The sequence below is a fragment of the Muntiacus reevesi genome, chromosome 1, assembly GCF_963930625.1.
Source record: "Muntiacus reevesi chromosome 1, mMunRee1.1, whole genome shotgun sequence".
Lineage (NCBI taxonomy): Eukaryota > Metazoa > Chordata > Mammalia > Artiodactyla > Cervidae > Muntiacus > Muntiacus reevesi.
The window spans coordinates 221,899,875-221,922,356 of record NC_089249.1 but is presented as its reverse complement, the minus strand read 5'-3'; the positions used below and the strand labels follow the sequence as shown (position 1 = coordinate 221,922,356).

General features: G+C 53.9%; 1 protein-coding gene across 3 annotated transcripts; it reads right to left on the bottom strand.

Annotated features, from left to right (window-relative positions):
- Positions 1-1,363: 1,363 nt before the first annotated feature.
- Positions 1,364-18,946, bottom strand: PWWP3A (PWWP domain containing 3A, DNA repair factor). 3 transcript variants are annotated; one of them, XM_065918487.1, is made up of 14 exons: positions 18,899-18,946; positions 17,719-17,847; positions 17,060-17,145; positions 15,926-15,996; positions 13,681-14,373; positions 12,704-12,805; positions 10,907-10,977; positions 9,521-9,597; positions 8,995-9,055; positions 7,649-7,724; positions 7,312-7,362; positions 6,416-6,852; positions 5,277-5,365; positions 1,364-2,732 (listed from the first exon to the last, which is right to left on the bottom strand). In XM_065918487.1, the coding sequence occupies exons 2-14, from the start codon at positions 17,773-17,775 to the stop codon at positions 2,678-2,680; spliced, it is 1,926 nt and encodes a 641-aa protein (XP_065774559.1). In that variant the 5' UTR covers positions 17,776-17,847; positions 18,899-18,946; the 3' UTR covers positions 1,364-2,677. The 3 variants fall into 3 exon arrangements, with proteins under 3 accessions (XP_065774559.1, XP_065774558.1, XP_065774560.1); XM_065918486.1 differs by having other exon boundaries at positions 18,770-18,937; XM_065918488.1 differs by having other exon boundaries at positions 18,859-18,919.
- Between the last annotated feature and the right edge of the window lie 3,536 nt (positions 18,947-22,482).

Sequence of the window (22,482 nt, the reverse complement as noted above, 5' to 3'; positions counted from 1 at the left end):
CTAGCCCCACCCAAGCCTTCAGATGTTGCAGCCCCAGCCGGAGACCTCCTGAGACCACAGAGTGGCGCACAGGCGAATGTAGTTTCTAGCCAGCAGGCGGGGCTGGTTTCACCGCTGATGCAGGGCTGGGTAACTCAGGCGCTGGATGGGGAGGGAAGAGCCTGGATCAGGAGCCTGGGGCGTCCAGGGAGAACCTTCAAAAGGGCAACCCACCAGAAGCAGGTCTGATGCTGCAGGGAGTAAACAGAGGGCAGGCAGGGAGGAGGGAGGAAGAAGAGGGGGAGCAGGGCTAGAGGAGGAGCAGGGAGGAGGGCAGAGGGGCCAGAGGTGGAGGGAAGCTGCAGGGCGGGGGAGGAGGGCAAGCAGAGGCTGGGGGAGGGGGTGCCCAGACAGGAAGCCAGGAGGGAGAAGCCCCGCCTCAGGGGTGAGAGGCCCTGACCACACTGCCCAGACATGCATAGCCGATTTGAGATTCTCAGCACGCACGCCTGTGCCCGGCATTCCTCGTTTTAATCAATTTCCCGAATAAATGATGATGGGCTTGAAGAGGTGCCCAAGTGAACGCAGGGAACTCCCCTCCAGAAAGCAGTTTTGTTGAAATGTGCTGCTCCTTCCGTTGGGGGTCTGATCACCCCTCACGCCATCCAGGCTGGAGCCAGACAGGTGAAGCGAATGTAGGAAGAGCGTACGGATGAGGTCTGGGGTCTGGGTGGAAGGAGGGTCAGGGAGGGCAGATCGGGAGTGTGACCAGGTGGGAGGTGACCAGACCCGGGGGCAGCAAGGTGGCCGTGCAGAGGCGCAGGCAGCTGTCTCTAGTTGGCTGGAGCCCAGGATGGCTGAGGGAGGACTGCAGGTGAGGGGGTGCAGGGTATCTGGGGCTTTGGAGGACAGGGATGCAGGAGGCCACAGGCCAGCTGGTGTGCTGACTTCCGTGGGGAGCTGGGGCCACCTGGCAGGCACTTCTGAACATCCTTCACCTGGTGAGCCAGTTGGGTCAGCTGGCTCCAGCTTCCTCACCGCTGCCCAATGCCACCTGGGGGCTTCAGCAGGTCCCACCCACCACCGCCTGCCCTGGTGAATGCAGGACAAAGCTTGAAGACAGACATGCTCAGGATCCACAGAGCAGAAGACACGGTGAGAGCTGAGGCGCCAGGTAATGAGGGGGTAGGGGACGGAAGCCGCCAGCACCTTTGCTCAGCACGGAACAGCGCATCTATAGACACCTGCTCTACTTGGCCTGGTGTGGGAACCCCCTCCCCAGTGGGGTACAGGCCTCCAGAAGCAGTTGTTGGGGACAGTGTGTCTGCCTGACTGCCTGCACATGGTGGGCTGCAGGCGGGTCCCAGAAAAGAATAAGCAGGGCTGCAAAACGGCCTTTAATTCCAGTCTCAACAGTTCATTTCCACAAGCAGAGCTCACAAGCAGAGCTCAGAACACAGATATATAAAAATACCTGACGGTAACGGAATAGTTCATGTGGTCCCCTGCCCACAAGAGCGTACTGCTCTCACCCTGACCCACTTCAAGAAGGCTCAGTGTCAAAGGACCTTCCAAATGCGGGTGAGTCCTTCCAAGCCAGCCCAGCCAGGACACCCCTGGGGTGTCCTTGGAGGGTGGCTCAGCCGGACCTCGGGCCAGCGGCTGCACCTCTGCTCAGGGTCATGCAAAACCAGCAGAGAGGTCACATGCCGGTGCCCAGTGCCTCCAGTGATGGCTGTACCTGCTTCCTCCTGGACCACCCCACTCTGGCCAGGGCCTACTCCTTCACCCCTCCACTCCCCCAACCCCCACAACCACCCTTCCCCACTGGCCGGGCTCAGACTTTGTGGTGCAGCCATCACAGTGGAGACCTGGCTGTCTCCTTCCACAAGCAGCTCCGTGTCAGCTTAGAATAAATAATCTGCGGTGTACAGAATTTCTGTGACCACACTGAGGACCCAGCCTTCAGGCAACTGTCTCCAAAGTGGGGGCCCCTAGTCTGGGATCCTCGGGCGGCAGGGCACCTGTCCATGCTCTGGCTTTAGGACAAAGGGCTGGTTTCCGCAGGTGCCAGGCCATGACCCCACAGCCCAGGCCAAACACAGAGTGACCTTGGCCAGGCCGGATGGGAGTAATGACCACTAGGGATTGTCACACTGGCCCAGAAGTGGGCTGGGTGGAGAAACCCGCAGAGGGACCGAGGAGAAAGTGGCCACAGAGGTTCAAGGTCTGCCTCTCCCCTGCCCGAGTGCCAGCAGAGGGGAGAGCGCGGACAGCAGCAGGTCTCTGGTCTGCCTCTCACAAACACTGGGTTTTCTCAAAAACACAGAACAGAGGCACAGCAAACTCAGGAGCCAGTGTGAGAGGAACCGCACAGAGGAGTGAAACAAACGGAGAAACACACTAACGTGCCGGGAGCAGCACACTCGTATGTCTTTAAAACTCCTGTTGAATGTCAGATACAATGTTTTTTAACATAAAAAAACAAATGTGCACCTTCTATAAACCTACATGGTACAGTCACAGGTAATGATGTGAGGTTTAAAAAAAAATAATAATAATGCATTTCTGTTCTTTAAAAGCCTGTTGGGAAGTATACCTTCCACAAGAGCCAGGAAAATAGAACCCGCAGACAGAAGGAGGCAAACGGCCGGCCTGGCCCCCAGAGCGCAGGCATGCAGTACTGCCACCACCTGCTTCAGCATCGCCGATTCCGTTCTTCTAGGAGCTGATTATCAAATATTTCTTTTTCCCTGCAAAAACAAAAGGAGATCACTTCATTTTACTCAGTAATTGTGTTTTAATAAACGTCAACAGTCTCCCAAGGCAACAGAAATAAAAGCAGAAAATAAACAAATGGGACTTAATCAAACTTACAGGCTTTTGCATGGCAAAGGAAACCATCAGCTTACAGACTGGGAGAAAATATTTGTACATGATGACTGCCAAGGGCTTCATCTCCAAAATACCCAAACAGGTCATACCACTCCATAACCAAAAAACATACAAACAACCCATACCACTTCATAACCAGAAGACAAATGACCCAATTGAAAAATGGAGAGGACTTATACAGACATTTCTCCAAAGAAGACAGATGGCCAAGAGGCAGATGACAAGATGCTCACATCACTCATTATTAGAGAAATGCAAATCAAAATTACAATGAGGTCTCACTTCACACTGGTCAGAATGGCCACTGTTAAAAAGTCCACAAATAACATGCTGGAGACAGTGTGGAGAAAAGGGAACCCTCCACTGTTTGTGGGAATATAAATTGGTGCAGCCACTGTGGAGAACAGGATGGAGGCTCCCCTCAAAATTATCAGAGTTGCCGTATAATCCAGCAATCCCACTCTTGGACAAATATCCAGATAAAACTATACTTCGAAAAGATAAATGCACCCCAATGTTCATAGCAGCACTACTGACAGCAGCTAACGTGTGAAAGCAACTTAAATTTTCCATCAACAGATGACTGGATAAAGATGTGTACACATACACAATGGAATACTACTCAGCCATGAAAAAGAATAAAACAATGTCATTTGTAGCAACATGGATGCAACTAGAGATTATTATACTAAGTGATATTATACTAAATGAAATATTTCTAGTTTTGTTTTTTTTTTTGCCACACAGCATGCTGTGCCAGATCTTAGTTGCCAGCTACAGATGGAACCTGATCCCAGCAAAGAGAGTGTGGTGTCCCAACCGCCAGGGAAATTTCCATGCTAAATGAAGAAAATCAGATGGAGAAAGACAAATACTGTGTGATATCACTTTATGTGTGGAATCTAAAATATGACACAAAAGAACTTCTTTACGAAACACAGTTCACAGACATAGACAACAAACTTATGCTTATCACAGGGGAAGGGTTGGGGAAAGGATCAATTGGGAGTTAAAGATTAACAGATGTAGAGTGCTATGTATAAAATAAATGTCAAAGATTAACTATAAAGCACAGGGAACTACACTCAATATCTTCTAACAAACTGTCATGAAAAGAACCTGAAAGAAGAAAAGATATACACACAAACATACATATATAACTGAATTGCTGTTTCCCTGAAAATAACTTAATATTGTAAATCAACTACAGGTCTGTTAAAAACGAACAACCCCCCCAAAAAAAACGAACAACCCCCACCATCCCTTGAACAAGAAGTGAGTGTTTAGTGGGGACACAGTTTCAGTTTGGGGAGAGTGTCCTGGAGATGGCGCGGGTGCTACACGACAATGTGAATGAGCTTAATGCTACTAGGATGTATGCTTAAAGGTAGGGAAGGTGGTGAATATTATGTGTATTTCACCACAATGGAAAAAAAATAAACTACAAAGAAAAGAAAATGAAGTATCAAGTCATCTTTAAGTGACTATCTATTAAAAAAATTACATTATCAGGTAGTTGACTGGCCGCTCCTCTCAGGCTAAACAAGAAATGGGACCCTGAGGGGGATGCCCTTGAGGGAAATGGGACACAGAAGCCTAAGGACCCCACAAGGAGACCTGACCTTGTCTCTGTGTCAAGGTTCAATGGCCTGTGCGTAAGAACCTAAATGCAATTATGAAGACGGGGGAGGTGGGTGCATTGGGATGGACAACTAAAACCCAGCCCAATGGAACCCTGGCCACCCAGGCTCAGCCGCTTGGACCATGTCCCTGAAGCAGCAGAGAGTGACTGGTGCAGCGCACAGCCCCCCACCGCTCCGGGACGTGTGCAGATGCTTGGGTTGTAGAGACAGGATGCCCTCTGACTGGTGCCCAAGCATGAGGCAGGCGCTGGCTGGGGAGGGGCCACTTGGATCTCAGTCTCCGGGAGCACCTTCTCTCTATGCGGTTACAGGGGTGGCCAGCTGATCGCTGAGACTGGGAACAGACTTCACTGTGAGCGCCTGCTCAGCCCTGGCCCAAGACCCTAGTTGAGTCTTCAGCCTGTCAGGGCCACGCGGCCGGCCTGCTCCCAGCCAGCCTGGCAGCCAGCCCAGAGCCGGGATTAGGGGCTGGGAGGCCAGCCCAGGGCGGCTCACCATGGATGTAGAGGAACATCTTGATCATTGCATTCTTCCTGCCAGCCAGGGACGGCAGGTGGCAGCTGCCGCTTAATCTCACACTTTCCTCAAACAGTCGTGGTAGCGAGGTGACGGGGGAGGACAAGGGGGAGGTGGACGTCAGCACTGAGGATGAGTTCGGACGAGGTGGGCCAGCTCTGCCCACTCGGACCAGCGGCCCCAAGGCCCAGCCACCCGCAGGCAGAGACAGAGCCCTCGGGACACAGTGCGTGGCCCACCTACCGGGAGCTCAGCGCCGGTCCTCGGATGTACTTCTCCTCGGCCGTCTTGTAGTCCACCGCGTCTACCGCTGAGATCGCGCAGATGATGGCCTGCAAGAAGGCAGTGCAGGTCAGGCTTGGGCCATGCATGGCCACGCACACCAGGCTTGAAGACCACAAAGGTAGACAGTCCAGTCGCCAGGGCCCTCCCAGAGCTGGGCTCTCCCGGCGCCAGGTTCACACACGTGTACACCCTCTGCAAAATCTCTGCTCCCAGTGAAGTTCCCAAATGAAATCGCAAGATGAGAGTTCACGGCACTCAAAGCAAAGAAAAGCAGGACCCAGGATGTCCCTGACGCCAAGTGGTTAGGATTCGGTGCTCTCACTGCCAAGGCCCAGGTTCAATCCTTGGTCAGGAACTAAGATACCACAAGCAAAATAAGCAGTGCCCTCCCCCAGCTCCCAAAAAAGGCAGGTCGCCAAACAAAGAGCAACTGTAAAAGTCCGAGTTAACTGAGACAAACAAAAAAACGCAAAGTGGTAAATTGAATGCACATCAGATGTCTGGAATCACAGAATCACTGTTAGTTCCTCCAGGTCAAAGAGTATTGCAATTACTTCAAAATTCTTAGAAAGTCCTTCTCGTTCCAACCAGGGTCCCTCACCTGGGCATGGCTGACATGGGGCTGTCCTGGGCTGTAGGGAGTGGAGCAGCGTCCTGTTCCGTGCCAGGAGCACCCAACTTGTGACAACCTGAGACGCCCCCAGTGCCCCTGGGGGCACAGTCACCCTTCCTACACTCACATTAAAGTATGTCCAAAAAAATAAAGTATGTCCAGAAGAAGGCGCTGGAGGAGCATATGGAGCAAGGCCACTGCTACAGATGGGAATCGACACATGACGGTTCACAGCGCTGCTTTATTTTTTTAACACACTCTAAATTCTCTGCAGTTATAAAGCTCAGTGTTCCTGAGCCTTCTGATACAGTCACACACGTTCTCTTCCCATGTGGCAGTGCCCTCTCTGAACTGAGGCTCAGGTGGCACCAGGTTCAGGGAAGATTGCTGGAGAACGACACCAGGCCCCTCCACCCTCCTGCACGCCCTGGGAGACTTTCCCCACGTACACACCCCGCGTGCAGGGCGTCCGCTGGCCACTCACCTCAGGCAGTAGCACGTCCAGGATGAAGCGGATGCCGTCTCCGTGCCCGCGTGCCAGCAGCTGGCACCCTGCCTGCTTGTACACGCCCTGCAGGTACTTGACCACCAGGTCCAACTGCTCCTCGTCCTCCAGGTAGGTTTCCACGCAGGTCATGTACTGGCCAGAGCTCAAGAAGGTCTTCAGCCACCGGGACGGCTTTCTGTTCCTCAGGATGGCCCGCAGGTGGCTCTCAGCGCCCCGCGCCTTCACAATGTACTCTACCAGCTTCTGGTTGGCCCGGTCCCGGGCAGCCCGCGAGCGGTCGGGCAGCACCTTCCTGCAGGCTGGCCGCCTGCCCTGTGGGCTCCCAGTCACAGGCTCCTCGGGGTCCCCCCCGCTCAGCTGGGGGAACCTCGTCCCCTGGACGTCCTGCTGGATGGACTTGCGGACGGGTGAGCCTGTGAAGGAAGGGCACAGCCTCCCCTAACTGGGCGCCCTCAGCAGCCCCATGGGCAAGGGCCAGGACACCCCACATGGGCAGGAACCCCCACAGGACCCTTGCTGCCCTTCCCAGCTCTGCCCCCCCACCGCCCACCCCACGGAATCAGCATCAGCTCATCTGCATTGCTCCATAAGGACTAGTGCCACTGAAAATGCCCAGGATGAGGTAGAGGAGAGGAGCCACCCAGATGCCCCAGCTCTGCACACTTGGTGAGTGGCCGCGAGTACAGACAACAGATGGGGGCCCCTCAGCAGGGGGATCTGTGGGGCCTGGAGACCCAGGGATGGCTGCACAGTCAGCCTCAGGCTCGAGATGCGCTGCCCATTGCACACCCTGTCCAGAGATCAGACAGAGAAACTGCCACTTCTCGAGGGCCAGGAAGCAAGTCCTGCTTTGGCGGAGTTGGCGGACTTACTTATGTCAGCTGCGTAGTATTCCAGGAAAGAGCCAGCGAAGGAGCCACAGCCTGCAAGGGCAGGAGGGGAGCCCGTTACACAGCACTGACGGTGCCAGGTTGTCTGCCAGGTGTATACCTTGACCGCGATCAGGACCAGGCAGAGCACTCCTACCCCGCCCTGGGCAATGAGCCCCTGTGGATGGAAACCAGCGACATGCAAAGGAAACTGTCCTGTTTGGACCCAGGATGGACCTTAGCTAGGCTTCTCGGAGAGGAGAGGCCCACCTGAGGGCCAGGCTGTGCTCACCCTAGAGGTGTGAAGGGAAGCCCGCACCACTGCCCCAGCCCCACGCACCGAGCCGGACCCTGTAGTCAGTGATGAGGGAGACACACCAGCCGATGGCCTGGGCGAAGTCCTCCTTTGCCTCATCCTGCAATGAGACCCGGACAGCAGTTGTCAGCAGGAGGCCGCAGGCAGTGCCTCCCTCGTCCTGTGTCCTCAGTCCCTTGGCCAGGAAGGAACCTGAGAGGGGCTCCCGAGGCACGTCTGAGGCCAGGGCTGCTCAGAAAATCGTCACTTGTGGGCCGAGCCCTCAGGGCCAAGAGAGAAACACAGACCTGAGAACAGGAACAGAGAGACCCCACCCCACTGCAGCCGATGGGCCAGCAGACGGAGGGGACATGGGGTGCGTGAGACCAAGCCCACAGCAGAAGCCTCTGCGCCTGCTACTCCAAACACACAGTCCTCCCAGAATGTTGGTGGGAGAAGGGTGCTGCCCCCAGGGTGGGAGACCCCTGAGCTGGGAGGACCAGTGAGACCAGCCCAAGACCCACAGATGTCTGATGGGAGCAGGCAGGCAGCTTAGGGTGAGGAGAGTGCTTGGGCTGTGGCCAGGCTCACTGACAGGCACTTGGGACAGCTGGGGTCTGGCCCCAGGACAGGCAGCCACTCCCATAGCCCGTTTCCAGGAAACAGGAGAATGCCAAGGGATGCCCAGACACCAGGTCATTTATGGACCACATGCCATCTTTGCAAACCCAGGCGTCCCCCCAGTATTAATGCACATGATCTCAACCTCAATTTCTGCTCTCCTCCTGCCCCCCACCATTGTTCCTGAGAGCCCAAGGATGGGTTCCACATAGGTGCCGACATTCCAAACAGCCCCCACACACCCCAGACCCTAGCTCACTGACCATGGCCAAGACGCTGCTTCCTAAGCAGGGAAGCCTCATCCCATGCAGAGCCTGAACCCGCTGACTGGGCCAAGCAGACCCTGGCATCAAGGTGGAGGTGACACAAAGCACTATCTCAAATCAGACACAGTGCTCTGCCTGCACCAGCTCCCAGGGCGCAGGCGGGCCAGTCACAGGGCCATGGGGAGGCCTCCCCGAGGAGCACAGTGCACAGAATCATGGCCCCTTCTGGGGGCAGCAGCTCATAGCCCTCGGCCTCAGCCTGAGCCCTACCACCTCCCCTCCAGGGGGCACCCTGTCCACCACCAAACAGCCACCCTGCACGGGGTCAGGGGGAATGGTGGGCAGCCTCGCTGGAGGCTGAGACTTTAGGGTGATGACCTCCAGCAGAGCAGCCAGGGCCAAATGCCACTCCCAGGATGGCCACTGTCTGAAGGTACACATGGGGACAGGGTTACCAACCACCAAGCCAGCAGCTCAGAGCAGCACAAGGAACCACCCACTCACCAAAAGTGCCTGCTTCTCTTTGCAGTCAAAGTGCTTCAGTCGTCGGAGCAACACGGAGATCCTAGGAGCAGAGGGCAGAGGTTAATGGGACTGGTGCCATCTCATGACCCAAAAGCCCCCACCTCTGGGAAAGCCCCCATTCACGGGGGAGGAGGCCCCAGGGAGCCAGGCCTGGGCCCAGGTGTACCTCCAGGGGTCCCTAGGCCCCCCCCTCCTTGGCAGTTGGGTGTTTCTAAGATCAGCTCTGGGCAGACGGTGCTTCTGTCCCATGATAAAGGTCTGTGGGGGTTACCGAATGGTCACCCGGCGGGGTGTTGCTCACAGGCCTTCAGGGAGTGAACTGTGCTGTGGTTTGTGGGGGCCCATAGCCGTCCGGCAGGGCTGATTCTGGAAGCCAACAAGCAGTCTGGAAAACCCGACTATCTGGCCAGGTGTCTCAATACAGTCTTTGTGTGCTCCATCGGGGGTCAACCTCAGAGCCCCCCCCCATCTGGAGCACTGGGCAGAGCGGATTACGGTGCTTTACCCTCTTCCTCTAGGATTCATGTTCCCTTCAATGAAAAGCACGCTCGCCTTCTTATCTCTCCGCCTGACGCTCTTGACCTGTAGGCAGACCCAAGAACACAAGGTGTCCAGCACCCAGGACCCAGGAGGTTGTGTTTGCATTTTCAACACTTCCGTGCTGGCACCTTGTCGAGTGTGTGACAAGAAAGGTGGCTGGCCCAAGGTGACCAGGGCAGAGCTGACACCAGGAAATGCTCAGCAAGCGCTACCCGGCTCCCAGCACTGTTAATAGCTGAGCAGAAGCGGGTAGGGTGGGTTCTGGTCAGTTTTATAAAAGAGGAACCACAACCACTGTGAGCACCCTTCCTCCTGCTGAGTCTCTTCAGGCTCAGGGCACATTCCTCCTCATTCTGGGGGACAAACAAAGCGAGCGTGGGGAGGTCCACAGCCGGGGGGTGGCTGGCCTGACTACCCCATTTCCTGTACTCACTGGGCATTTACAGTGCTGGCCCTGGTTAACCAAAAGCTCCCCCGGGAACTGGTAAACAGGGAGGTGCACGGAGAAGGCTGCCAACCACAGGGGGACACAGCGCCTCCAGCAAGCAAGCACTGGAGGGAGGCGAGTGGCCCCAATGGTCAAGTCCCAACTGCCAAGGAGCTTCAGGGGAGCCAGGTTCACCTGCACGGCCAAGCTTTTACCACAGACACCACGCAGGTTTAATCTTGTCCTTCTCAAGACCTCCAGTCACGTGCCTGGAGGCCATGCTGACCGTGTGAGCCGAAACTCACCGCAGCAGAGAAAGCTGCTCCACAGGGCAGAGACCTTCCAATTCACTGCCTCTTCCCCAAATTAAAGACCTATAGCTAGAACCCTGAGAATCCTGTCCCTGCTGGAAGAGGACACAGGATAAATTCAGGCAGAAATAGAAGGGGCAAAGGCAGGTGGGTGGTGCCCCGGCTCAAAAATTCCCCACCTGACCCACTGCGAGCACCCTTCGGGTACTTGGAGGAGGTACGACCATGTTTAAGGGTGTCCATCCCACTGAGGGTACAGCCAGAACCTCAAACACTTGCAATTACACATGTGGGGGACCCCTACTCTAACTTACAAACTGAAAAACTCAAATATACAATATTTAAAATGAGCAAATAGTGGGCATTTTTTAAGAGCCAGACTTTCTAAAGCTGCCTGGTGAAAACCTGACCTACAAGGTTCATTCTCAGCAGCACCAGAAGGCTGAGACCCCTTGCTTAGGTGAACTCGTCTCTACACTGTTGCTCATGGACCCACCGTTTCACCAGCAAAAACAGTGAAAACCCTGTCCGGGCCCAGTGTCTAGAACGGGGCACCCTGGGCTGCACGCTAGGGAACCAACTGACCGAGCGGGAAGCAGAAAGGTGTTCTTACCACGGCCGGCCAGAAGGGGTATTTTTGGTATTTATGCCAGACTAGCATTCCTACTTCAAATGAACGTGGTTCTAAAATTTAAAGGAAAGAAAAAAACAAAAGAGAGACATGTTAGATCCATTATCGAACACCAGACAAAGCTGCTTGAGAAAACAAAACCACAGAGATGCTGCTCAAGCCCAGTGTTAACATGGTTCTTGTGACAGACCCAAGAGTCGGGAGGAGAGGGTGTACTCCTAACCCTGGAACCTAAGTGCTGGCCACCAGCGGCTGGGGTGCACGTGGATTTCCTGGTGGGGACCACGCGTGTACAAACAGGGGAGCAATGCCACCTCTGCCACTTTTCTGAGTCTCAGATAACTCCAGGGCAAAGCACTTTTTAAACATAGCACATAAACAGAAAGGAGACCATGGCACACAGTGAGGACCCCACACGAGGAGTAAATTTCTGAGAAGCTCATCTGAGAAACTGGAGGGCTTTAAAAAGTGGGGGGGAAAAAAAAGAAGAACTATTTAAATAATCATAAGGTAACAACAAATGATTTCTAAACAAAATTTAACTATATCCTCAACCAAAAAAACAAACAAACCCAGAACAAGTAAATAACTCAATGTTAAAAAACCAGGTAACAAAAGCAAGCAGGGAACAGAGGGTGCTTGCAAACCCCAGAGTGAGGCTCATGGCCGAGCTGCTTGCAAACCCCAGAGTGAGGCTCATGGCCGAGCTGCAGCAAGAGACAATAGGAAGAGCTTTGCGGGACAGGGGGCCGTGATGGAGGAAGGGGAGACGCCTGGGGCACAAGTGGAGAGCTGGTCACCCTCGGGAGGAGCACAGGGCCACCCAGGACAACAGTCACAGGTGCAGTCAACCACACCAGCAACCAAAACCCAATGGAAGACAAAGGCAGGAGAAAGGAGCTGACTCTAGGGCCTCTGGGGGCTGAATGACCCCCAGGCAGACAGACACGCCCTCTGCAGGAAGGTATGGCGCCCCTTTTTGTGCCCGCAGGAACTGACCCCAGTGATGTTCGGAGAGCCCACACACTGCAGAACCCCAGGATGGATGCATCCAGACCTCCAACAGCGGGGTAGGGCTTGGTGAGTGACCCCTTCCCCCTACAACTGTCCCTCTCAGTAAAGGATAACCAGCCACCATGAGAACAATCAGAAGAGCCCGTGGGAACCACCCAAGAAAGGGGGTCAACCTTCCAGTCAGGCAGGAAGGGCCCCCAGACCACCCCGTGCAGCTCCGGCCACAGTCTCTGAATGTACAAATATCTCAGGCTAAAAAAATTAAAAAACAAAACAAAACTAGACTACATTAAGATGAATGGTTAATGGTAAGTGGAAAACTGAAGCCAGTCCTCAACTGTTTAGTTCAAGGCAACTAACCTTCCCATGGTTGGCTTGGATGCTTGGGCCTGTGTCCGACCCCTGCCCGTGAGGACAGGGCAGCTAACCTGTGCACTGCTCAGCGCTGGGGCAGGGGTCCTGTGTACACCTGGGGGGTGCCCACCCTGCTGTGGGGACACTGTTTTGGAGGGCTGAGAGGCAGCGCCAGGCCACACCCAACGGAGGCGACAGAGCCCATCTGTTCACTTGGCCGCCCTCCACCATTCCCTCAGAATGGCGTCCTGGGAGCCTCCCCCAACCCCCGCACGTGTTTGTCCATGAGAGACGGGAGCCAGGGCTCCCTCTCTGGGTCTGGGTTCAAGACAAAAGCCAAACAGCGAAGAGACCTTCCCCAGGACACGGGGACGTCAGGGACCTCACCCCAGGAAGGTGCCAGTCACTCACCGTGATACAGCAGGATTCTCGGGGGCTCCTCGTCATCCTCGTCCTCCTCCAGGAGAGAATTCACAGTGCTTGGCTCCATAAACTCTTCAGACAATGGCCGGGCTACCAACAAGGATAGGTCAGACCTTACCAGTCACAGTACTGGGGACTTACCCAGGGAACACCACCCCCTGATCCCTGAACATCAGCTCAGAGAGCAAAGCCACCGCAAAGTGGACTTGCCCTCAGCCTCGCTCGGTGAAGGCATGTTCAACAGAGGCGACAGGGCAGGAGTGGCCGCAAGTGCGCGGAGGGCAGATGAACGAACCAGGGGCCTGTCCCTCCCTAGGGTACACTCGGCCATATGGGGTGGATGCAGCTCTGGGGCTGGCCCCCTTCAAAGTAGTAGTCCCTGCTTCACTGCCACTGCTGGGGAGGGGGCCCCTTGAAAGGGGAAGAAGAAAGGCAGACACCCGGAGAGATTGTGGGCAGGCAGAGAGAGGTACCTAGCCATGCAGAAATGAAGATCTCCAAATTAGCATTTCAAAACTAAGTGGGATGCTAAGGCAGCTGAAAGAGAAAACCATAGCGCATGGCTGCAGCCACACAAAAACACATGCACGCGGGAATCCTGAAAATGTCAGGGGCCTTTAAGTGAGTTAATCACTTCTGAGATTCCTGCCAGTTTAACGGGAATGCACTAGGGCTTCTGCAATGGGAGGAGAAAGGAGTTAATCCTCCGAGAGCAGACACGGCGGTACTGCGGCCACCATATGCCCCTCCAGTCCCTCCGCCGCAAAACAAAAATAAAAACACAAGTGTGGGAGGCAGCTGAAGTGCTTAGAGCGTGGTGAAGAGACAGAGAGAGAGGCTCCTGGAAACTTCTACTCAGGATCTGTTCTGGTAACGATCTCATTAAGATCTGGGGCCTGGCTCTGGATCAGCCAAAGGAGAACCCACTGCCAACCTCTCCCAACTCACCCTCTCAGGGCCTTTACCTTCCTCCAGTGGCCGGGTGTCTGCCGCCTCCTCTGTGGGGCCGAGCTGAGCAGGGCTGTGGGGACCCATGTGAGCCCTCGGCTTCTGGCCACCATCCAGGCCCAGGCGCTCGGCAGGACAGCCATCCTGTGGACTCGGGTCCCTGCCTCCAGGAGGCGAGCACAGGGCTGCCAGGCCGGCGCCTGTCTCACCATCTTCCTGGCTGGCTCCCTCTGAGGATGGAGCCGCTCTCTGACCTGAGCAGGGTCCCTGTGCCGGGTTCCTCCCCTGTTTACTGGGGGGCGTCATCCAATCTGCCGGCTGTTTTCTGGATGCCCCCCTGTCCTGAGCGCCACCGCTGGCTGAACACACAGCCGGGGCATCCAGGCCTCCGCTTCTCCTGAGCACCTCCTTGGGGTCCACTCTGCACTCCAGATCCTCCTCACCAGCTGGCAGGCCGGACAGCCTCTGGGACACGTGTTCCCTCCTTGTGGGCCCCGGACTGCCCACCGTGTCTTCGAGGAATGAGGGGGAAAGGCTAGGCTTGGGAGGCCAGGGGGCTGGTTCCACAGGCTTCACTCTCGGAGGCCAAGGAGTCGTTCCTTCCCTGGAAGAGCTCCCTTGTCTTTCGTTCAAGACATCCAGAGCCACGCGGAGTGACCGCCGGTAGGCCAGCTCCTCCAGGGGCGCAGCGGGAGCCCCGTCCTGCGAGGCTGTGGGACAGAGGAAGAGGAACAAAGCCTGGTGATGAGTTGGTCCCGGGATCCAGTGCCCGGCAACACCCTGCCAGCTCTGGTGTGTCGCCAAAGCTGATCCTCACACCTGAAGAGGGGCTGATGATTCTCACCGGCATCTTCCCCAGAATAGGGACTTGGGCATCAAACCACAGCTGCTGGTTCAGGGCTGCAAGGTTTCCTTTCCCCAGAAAGCACGCTGACTGAACCTGCCCTGCCTGGGCTGGTATACTCCTCCAGATTACAAAACAATACCGCCTACAAAATGTATTCAAATATTTCTCAAATCCTCTCTCAGCCTCACAATTTCAATTCAATCAGGTTCAATAAATAAAGGACACTGTTGGCAGGGTATTCTCGGGTGGGGGCGGCGGGGGTGGGGGTGGGTAAGAACAGCTGCCTAAAAGCCTCTTTGTGGGCCAGCAAATTGTCCACACTTCCCTGCAAGGGCATTTCAAAGCCAATGGACGGCATCGCAGGTGCAGAGATTCCAGCCTGATCTCCCCACCACCACAGTTTATTCATTCATTCCCATGTGCGGCTCTGGCGCCCTTTATTTGAACAAGATGACGGACGCAATATCAGAACTCAGCAGGCATAAATAACACTTCCTTCGGCACAGGACTCTGCCCTGTTTAATATTAAAAGCGCCCAAAATCACCAGCCCCCCAACACAATCTGCACGAACAATCAGCGCGGCCGAGAGGTGGTGGTGGATGCCGCCTGAGCTGGGCACCCTGCTCTGAGCCAAAGCCATTCCCCGAAAACGCAGGAAAACAGACCCTATTTCCCAGTCGCTACTGGGAAATCCTGGGCAATCTTTTCACAAGACAGAAAATTCTCTGCACGTGGAATAAGCTCTTAGGTGGGCACCCAGTGGGTCTGGGAGGGGGCAGTGCACCAGCGGTTAAGCTCAGCCAGACTCCAGCCAGGTCTGTCTCACCTATGACACTGACCCTCGAAGAGATGGGAGTCAGGGCTCCACTTCCAGCCTGCCTCGCCCTGCCCTTACCCCCATAGCCCTGCAGACACTAATGGCCAAAAGTCTGGTGGCAGTGACACACTTTTTTTCTCCCCTGGGCTTGGGTGATAGAATGTAAATATACACCCAACTGCTTCTTCACCCTTGGGCGAAGGCCAGACCAGCAACAGAACCGTTTTACAGTCTTACTACAGATAAGTGGGGAAAAAAAAAAACATACAGAAAGAGAAGCCTCTTGCCCTTTCTTGGGGGAGGCGCACCCCTTCTGAGTGTGCTGCAGGCCATGGACGGAGCCAGCGGGCCCTGATGCTGCTGTCACTGGCCATTGCGGCGGGGCAAGGACAAGACAGGCTCGAGGGGCAGATTCTAGAAGGTTAGAGACAGAGACAGCAGACAGACAGCTCCTCTAGTTCAGGGAAATCACATTTCCTTGCAGGAAGGGGAGACGGGGAATGGGGTCGCTCTGCATCCAGAAGGCCAAGTCTGTTTTCTCCCAGAATGCCCCGTGCTCTTGCCAGACCTCACTGGGACGGAAAAACACGCTCTCACCTAACGAAGAGGCGATGTCTTCGATGTGCACCTTTCTCAGGACCTTGGCTTCCGCGCTCTTCACCTTAATCCTGCGGGAACAGGGACGCCTGTTATGCGCCACCAGCAAAGCCACCGAGACCTTCGCAAACGTGTTTTGCTTTAGACGACAAAAGAATCAGATTCATTTTCTTCTTTTGCACCCTTCCACTCAAACCAGGAGTCACTGCCAACCAGGAATTCAAGCGCCTGAGGTTAGAGGCAGCGAGGACCCTTGTGAATGTGGCTTTTTTTTTCCCTTTCCCCTTTTAAGACAGAAAAAGGTTGGCTGGATTTAAGAGTAAAAATGAATTCAAATTGTGACTTTTATGAGGTACATCCCACTTTCAACTGCACAAATAACTCCTTTGTTAGATTTCCAGAGTGGATGATAATGTCACTAAAAGCTGTTTACAGCCCAGCAGGTGTGTTTTAGTTTAAAAGGATGCGCTTCCCTTTTAAACTCGAGTATTCAATTACTTTTCCAGCCTCAGGGAAAGTGTGAGCTGCGGACTAAGCAGGCTTAGGATCGGCTCTAAAGAAAGAAGGATGAGGACCCGGCGACGCAGGAGCAGGGGCTGACCCTACTTCACTCTCTAGTTAGAATCGGGAATTCGCCCATCAGAAACGCGCAACCTGGGCCATTTTAATCGTCCCCAGTCATCTGTGTCCTTCCACCATGGGATGTAACGTGCTACCCTGCGCCCCCCATGCATCTGCCTTCTGAATGCTAAACAACACTTTCTTATTACAAGCACAGGCTCAAACATCAAAAATCCCAGAACACAGGGGGCTGTCACACGTTTCTGAAAGAAAGGCACACAAACATATTTGTAGGAAGGAAACAGGCCTACCTGAACCCCAACGAGAGTCTACCAGCATATAATTTACACCCATCCCATTTTTGTACTGATCTCCCTGGACATCAATACCACATAGAGATTCTTCAATTTCCAAACATACATAAAATAAAATTGGTTGTTTTCCTCTTCGGGTTACTGTGACCACATTGATAAGCAAAGAGGTGAGAAGACTTAAGAGCAGACTTCACTTTTTTGGGGAGGGGGTGGTATCACAAATCCCATGCAGGGGGACTACAAAAACACAACACTTAACTTTTTGTCTAGGGAGAGTATCTGAACGTTCAGAAAAAATCCCTTTTTCCTCTTATTTTTGGCTGACTTTTCAGTTCCGGCCAGGACCTATATTAAAAAAAAAAAAAACACAACCTTGTTACAAGCCACAAAACACAGCTGATCCTGGCAAGCAGTAGCGACATATAAACATAAATGCAGTGGATGATTTTTAAAGAATATAAGATAGGACTGCAGAAACAGGGAAACTGAGGCACGAGGGACAGCAGCAGACCGAGACCAGAAGCAGGGTCTTGCCTCAAGATCTGGCCCTCTTCCCACCACACTGCTGGAAAGCGTCCCCGAGACAGTCCTGTTATTTACTATCAGGGCTGCTTGCCAAAAATTTCCTTGAGTTACAGTCTTACATGCCTTTCTATAGCTGACACTGCTAAAATTCATTTTTTTTAAAGCGTGAGGAAAAAAAAGGAAAAAAAGACACTTCCAGAAGTGTAACCTTGTAAACACTCAACCAAAACCCCATTAGACCAGGAGCAAGGACCAGTGCCAACAGATCTGAGCACCAACCGTTCAAACTCAATTATTTTGCTGAAGCGACTCCTAGGTATCTCCTGATAAAGATTTTACTTGTCACCCGAAAGTCATTTCTAATTCCTGAAATTACAGAATAATGGCTGTCACCTTTGCGGGCCATAATCGCTTTTTCCATCTGCAGAGGACATACTTGGCATCCGTCATGATTTAGACTCATGTGGCAAGTGGTAATGATTTGGCACAAACAAAGTACTTCAAGGTCTGACGCGGTGTGCCCTGCAACAAAATTTGCACGGTGGTTTATAACATCATTTGCTTCCCCCTTCGACGCAGCCACAACCCTTAAGGGCGAAGGTGAGCAGGGCTGATCCTCAAGTAGATGGTTCAATTCCATCATCCTGTACCGAGGGGCTCCGTACCAAAAAGAAATGACCGGCCTTGATTCCTGGGGAGGCGCCTGGATTATTTTTACAAATAAAATTCAGCCAAATTCCCTCCCAAAGGTTCCGCCTAGATTATTTTTAAAAGGCTCCTAAATAAATCGTCCCCTTGCTGAGGGCCTGCCTCTGACCTCGGCACAAGAGGCGTTTTAAACGGTCAAAGCTTACAACCCTCCCGTGTTTGGGGAGCTAACAATTGACCCCAGCGCAAAAAAATAAAATCGGAGGAAAACGACTGCTCTTAAAGGACGAGGACAGCTGCGGGCCATTCATTACATCAACCAGGAAGCCTTATCTGGTTGCTGACAGAAAAGAGGAGTTGGGGGGTGAGGGTGGGGGTTCGTTTGGGCAAAGTTGGGGGGGGTTCACCACAGCAGGAGGCTGTGGGTCCATTAGCAGGGGGAGGGGGATTCAGGCAAGAGAGGTTGGGATTCAGACAGCAAGGAGGCGATTCAGAGAGAGGAAGCCAGGTTCACGGAGCGAAGTGGGGGTGCAGACAGCAGAGGCTGGGTTCAGGGCAGGGAGGAGGGGGCTCAAGAAGCAAAGGAGAGGCTTCAAGGCGCAGAGAAAGGGGTTCAGGCAGAGGAGGAGTTCAGCGAGCAAAGGTTCAGAGAGCAGAGAGGTTCAATGAACAGAAATGGGAGATCCGCGGCAGGGCGGATCACCGCCCCGGGGAGCCTCTTTCGGGGTTCGCCCCTCCCCCCAGGCCCAGCCCCGCCGCCACGGCCGACCCGAGGGGCGCAGCCTGCCGGGCTCACCAGGCCCTCGGCCTCCCCAGCGCGGCGTCCCCGAGCCCGGTGTTGGGGGCAAGGAAGCCGCGGCGGCCTAACGGCGGTGGCACCCGTACCGCCCAAGGCGCCGCCGCCCGCGCCCGCGCTCCCGCTCACCGCCTCCGCCGCCGCCGCCGCCGCCGCCGCTCCCGCGGGCAGGGGGCGGGGCCAGTCTGGCGTCGGCGCCAAGCCCCACCCCCGCCGCCGACCAGTGAGACGCCTGCGTTCGCGTCGTGGCCCCGCCCCTTCCGCCCCGCAAGGCGCAGGCTAACGAGCGGGCGCGCGCGCGCGAGGCTGACTGACGGGCGCGGGCCGCGATGGTTGGCGCTGGGCGGGCGGCGATGGCGGCGGCTTCCATCTTCCCGGCCCAGGCCCCGCCGCCTTCCGCCTGCGCCGGTCGGGTCCGCGCAGCCCTCGAGGCCCCTCCTGCCAAGGCCCTGGAAGAACCATTGAGAGCCTTCCAGAACTTTCCAAGGCCGGAGGTGCCTGACGTGAGGCGCCACGGCGGTTCCGACCAGCGTCCACCAGACGAGGGGTCGTGCATTTTCGCAAATGACCCACTCGTGTGGGCGGTGACCCGGGAAGCAGCTACCACGCTCGGGCCCGCCTTCCCGCCGTGGGGTCGATGTGAAGACACTGTGCGGTCAGATGTGCGACTTAGCGACCTCACAAATGGCCCCCACCCCCACCTCAGCTCCAAGTGTGTCTGTCCCGTCAAAGGCAGAAGTAGGGATTCGGGGTGGCCCGTTCGGGAGCCTGTGCTGCTTGGCCCGCCTCGTTCTGGGAAGTTTTGTGTCAAACGTGGTGGGTCCCTGGGGCCGTGGACACTTGTGCAGCCCACGCAGGGACAGGTGGCCGCTTGGCCCGTCCCGCGGGGATCAGAGTCCAGGTTAACGAGGTCGGGGTGACCAGTGGGGTCCCTTCTTGGCCTCCTTACCCGAATTAATGGAAATATCGTGGGAGGGGGGCAGGTGTCTCAGTCCTTTAGCGATTTGGATGCTCCGATTCCATCGTTTTAGATAATACCAGATTGCGGACTTCACTCGTCGTCCAGTGGCTAATACTGAGCTACCAATGCCGGGGCCAGGGTTCCATCCTTGGTCAGGGAACTAGATCCCACATGCCACAGCTGAGAGTTCACAAAACTAAATGTCCCACATGCTGCAAGGAAGATCCCACGTGGGGACAACTAAGACCCGGCCCAGCCAAATAAAGATGTTTTAGAAAAGAAAATACAGATCCCGTCCTGATACAGGCTCCCTTGCTAGGGTGTGTGTAAATACGTTTTCATCTTTGATTCGGTTCATGGTTCAGTAACAAACTTCGTATGTTTTTCTTCCCATCATCAAATTAACAAAGCGGAGAGAACTCAGGCCCTGCCCCAGAGCTGGCTGTGAGATGGGCAGCACTAATTCAGGGCTGTTGGGACATGTGAATTGCTACCTTTCTGGCAAATGACTTGACGTTATCTGTCAAATTACTCAGAAATGCTTCAGACCCTCCAGCCCCGCAATTTCCACTTCCAGAGACATATCATAAGGATATAATCAGATGTGCACAAAGATGTATGTACAGCAGTGCTTTATGCAATATTACTTTTATCTGGAAAAAAAATCAGGAAGCCCTGAAATGTCCAGCAATAGAGGTCTGGTTAGCAAAAACACAATGGAAGCTATTTTTTAAAATGTGTTCAGTCATAAGAAATGTATGATACATTTACAGTAGAAGGGAAAATTTTTTAATTAAAGCCAAACAGACTTCCAAGAAGGATGGATCTTGTTAAAGGATATTCTCTCAGCGACTGGGGTCATTTGTGCTACTTTAGAAGGAGGCCCTTTAGTGCAACTGTGAGTCTCGATGATTTGGGGCATGTATTTATTCTTGAAACAAAGATTTGAATGACTACTTGGTGACAGGAACTGGGCATACAGTGGTGAGGAAAATGGCACTTGGGGATCTCAGCCTTATGGGGAAGACATTTAATAAAATCACAACATTGTAACATTTTTTGCTGCCACTACTATAAGTGCTTTATAATTAATGTTATTTAACACACGAGCCCTAAAAGGATGGTGTAATAATAAGCCCCGTTGCTTGAATTATCACTGTACAACAAAGCATCATGAAGCATACACAAAGATGTATACACTTAGCTGAAAACCGATTTGTTCGTTCACAGGTGTGCAGTCTGGCCTGAGTTCACCTTTGTGGTTGTTCTGTTGGTCTTGCCAATGACCACATGGGTACTTGTGTTCAGCAGAGCCTGAGCCTGTGGGGTTTGCCTCTCTCCAGGTGCTCACTCCTTCAGGGAAGCTGACTTCTGGCTTACACGACTGCTCAAGTTTCCCAGGACCACAACAGTGGACACTGCAAGTCCTTTTTAAGGCATAAATTCTGAACTGGCCCGGCTTCACTTCCACCATGTTCTCTTGGTGAAAGTGAGTCTCAGGCCCAGCTAAGATAAAAGAGGAAAGGATTGTAACAGCAGACATGAATCACTGGTCATCACTGTGCCCAGCCATAGTACAGACAAGGAAACTGAGATAGAAAAAGGTTAAATCACTTGTCAAAAGCAGATCTAAGATTAAAAACAGAAAGTCTTGCTGCAGAGTCCAGAGTGTTAACCACTGCACCATAAGATAAATACAGGTTGTGAGGAAGTTTATACAAGAAAAGTGCAGGGAACCCTGACAATAACAAAGACGACTTTGTCTGGAGTGAGGAGGTGGGGGGTCAGGATAAAGGAAATAACATTTAACCCTGAAACCTGATGCCTAAATGTGTTGGGAGCAAGCTTTCAGAGCTTAGGGAACTGCATGGCTCTGGTGTGGCATCAGGCCCAACTGCACAGAGGAACTGAGTGAAGCCTGGTGATGTCAGGACCAAGGCGTGATGGTGGAGTGACACGCAAGAGTCCCTTGGGGCTTGGATGTGCTCTTGGAAGGTTTTTGGGGTTTTCCAACTTATTATTTTGAAATACTTATAAATTCATAGAAATGTGCAAAAACAGTACAGAGAGGTCCCTTGTACCTGTCACCCAGCTTCCTCCTAAGGTTATAGCTTACGTAACTATAGTGTAAAAACCAGGACAGTGACATGGGAACAGTCTGTGTGGATTCCTGTAACCACAAACCAAGTTACAGGACGTTTCTGTCCCCATAGAGAGCTTCCTCCTCCTACCCCGCCCACATAGACTGCCCCCTACCCCATTGCCATGCCTCACTCCTGCGCTCTAGGACTCTTCTCCATCTCTGTCATCCTGAGCATGCTCTATAGAGGTAACAGCACAGCCCGGAACCTTTGGAGCTGCTCTCCCCCTCAGCACAGTACCCGGGAGATGCCTCTGAGCCCACCCGTGAATCAGGACTGCCTTCCTTTTTGTTACTGAGCAGTAATCCATACTGAGCACATGCGGGTGACCTCCCTATCAAGGTGCCTAACCTCATCCCACTTGCAGAGTCTCCTCTATCATCTCACATGATATATACAGAATTTCCAGAGAGGAAGGGGTGGACATCTTCGGGGCCCAAATCTGCCCACAGCAGGGGGTCGAGGGGCAGTGGATGGCCTGAGTCACCTAGACCTTCGTTGTACCAACTCTGTCCCACATCCCACATAGGGTCCAAACAGACCCTCCCAGTAATGCCTAGGCGGCAGGCGGGCTGGGAGAGCTGTCTTTATTCTGGGAACCACCTTCCCAA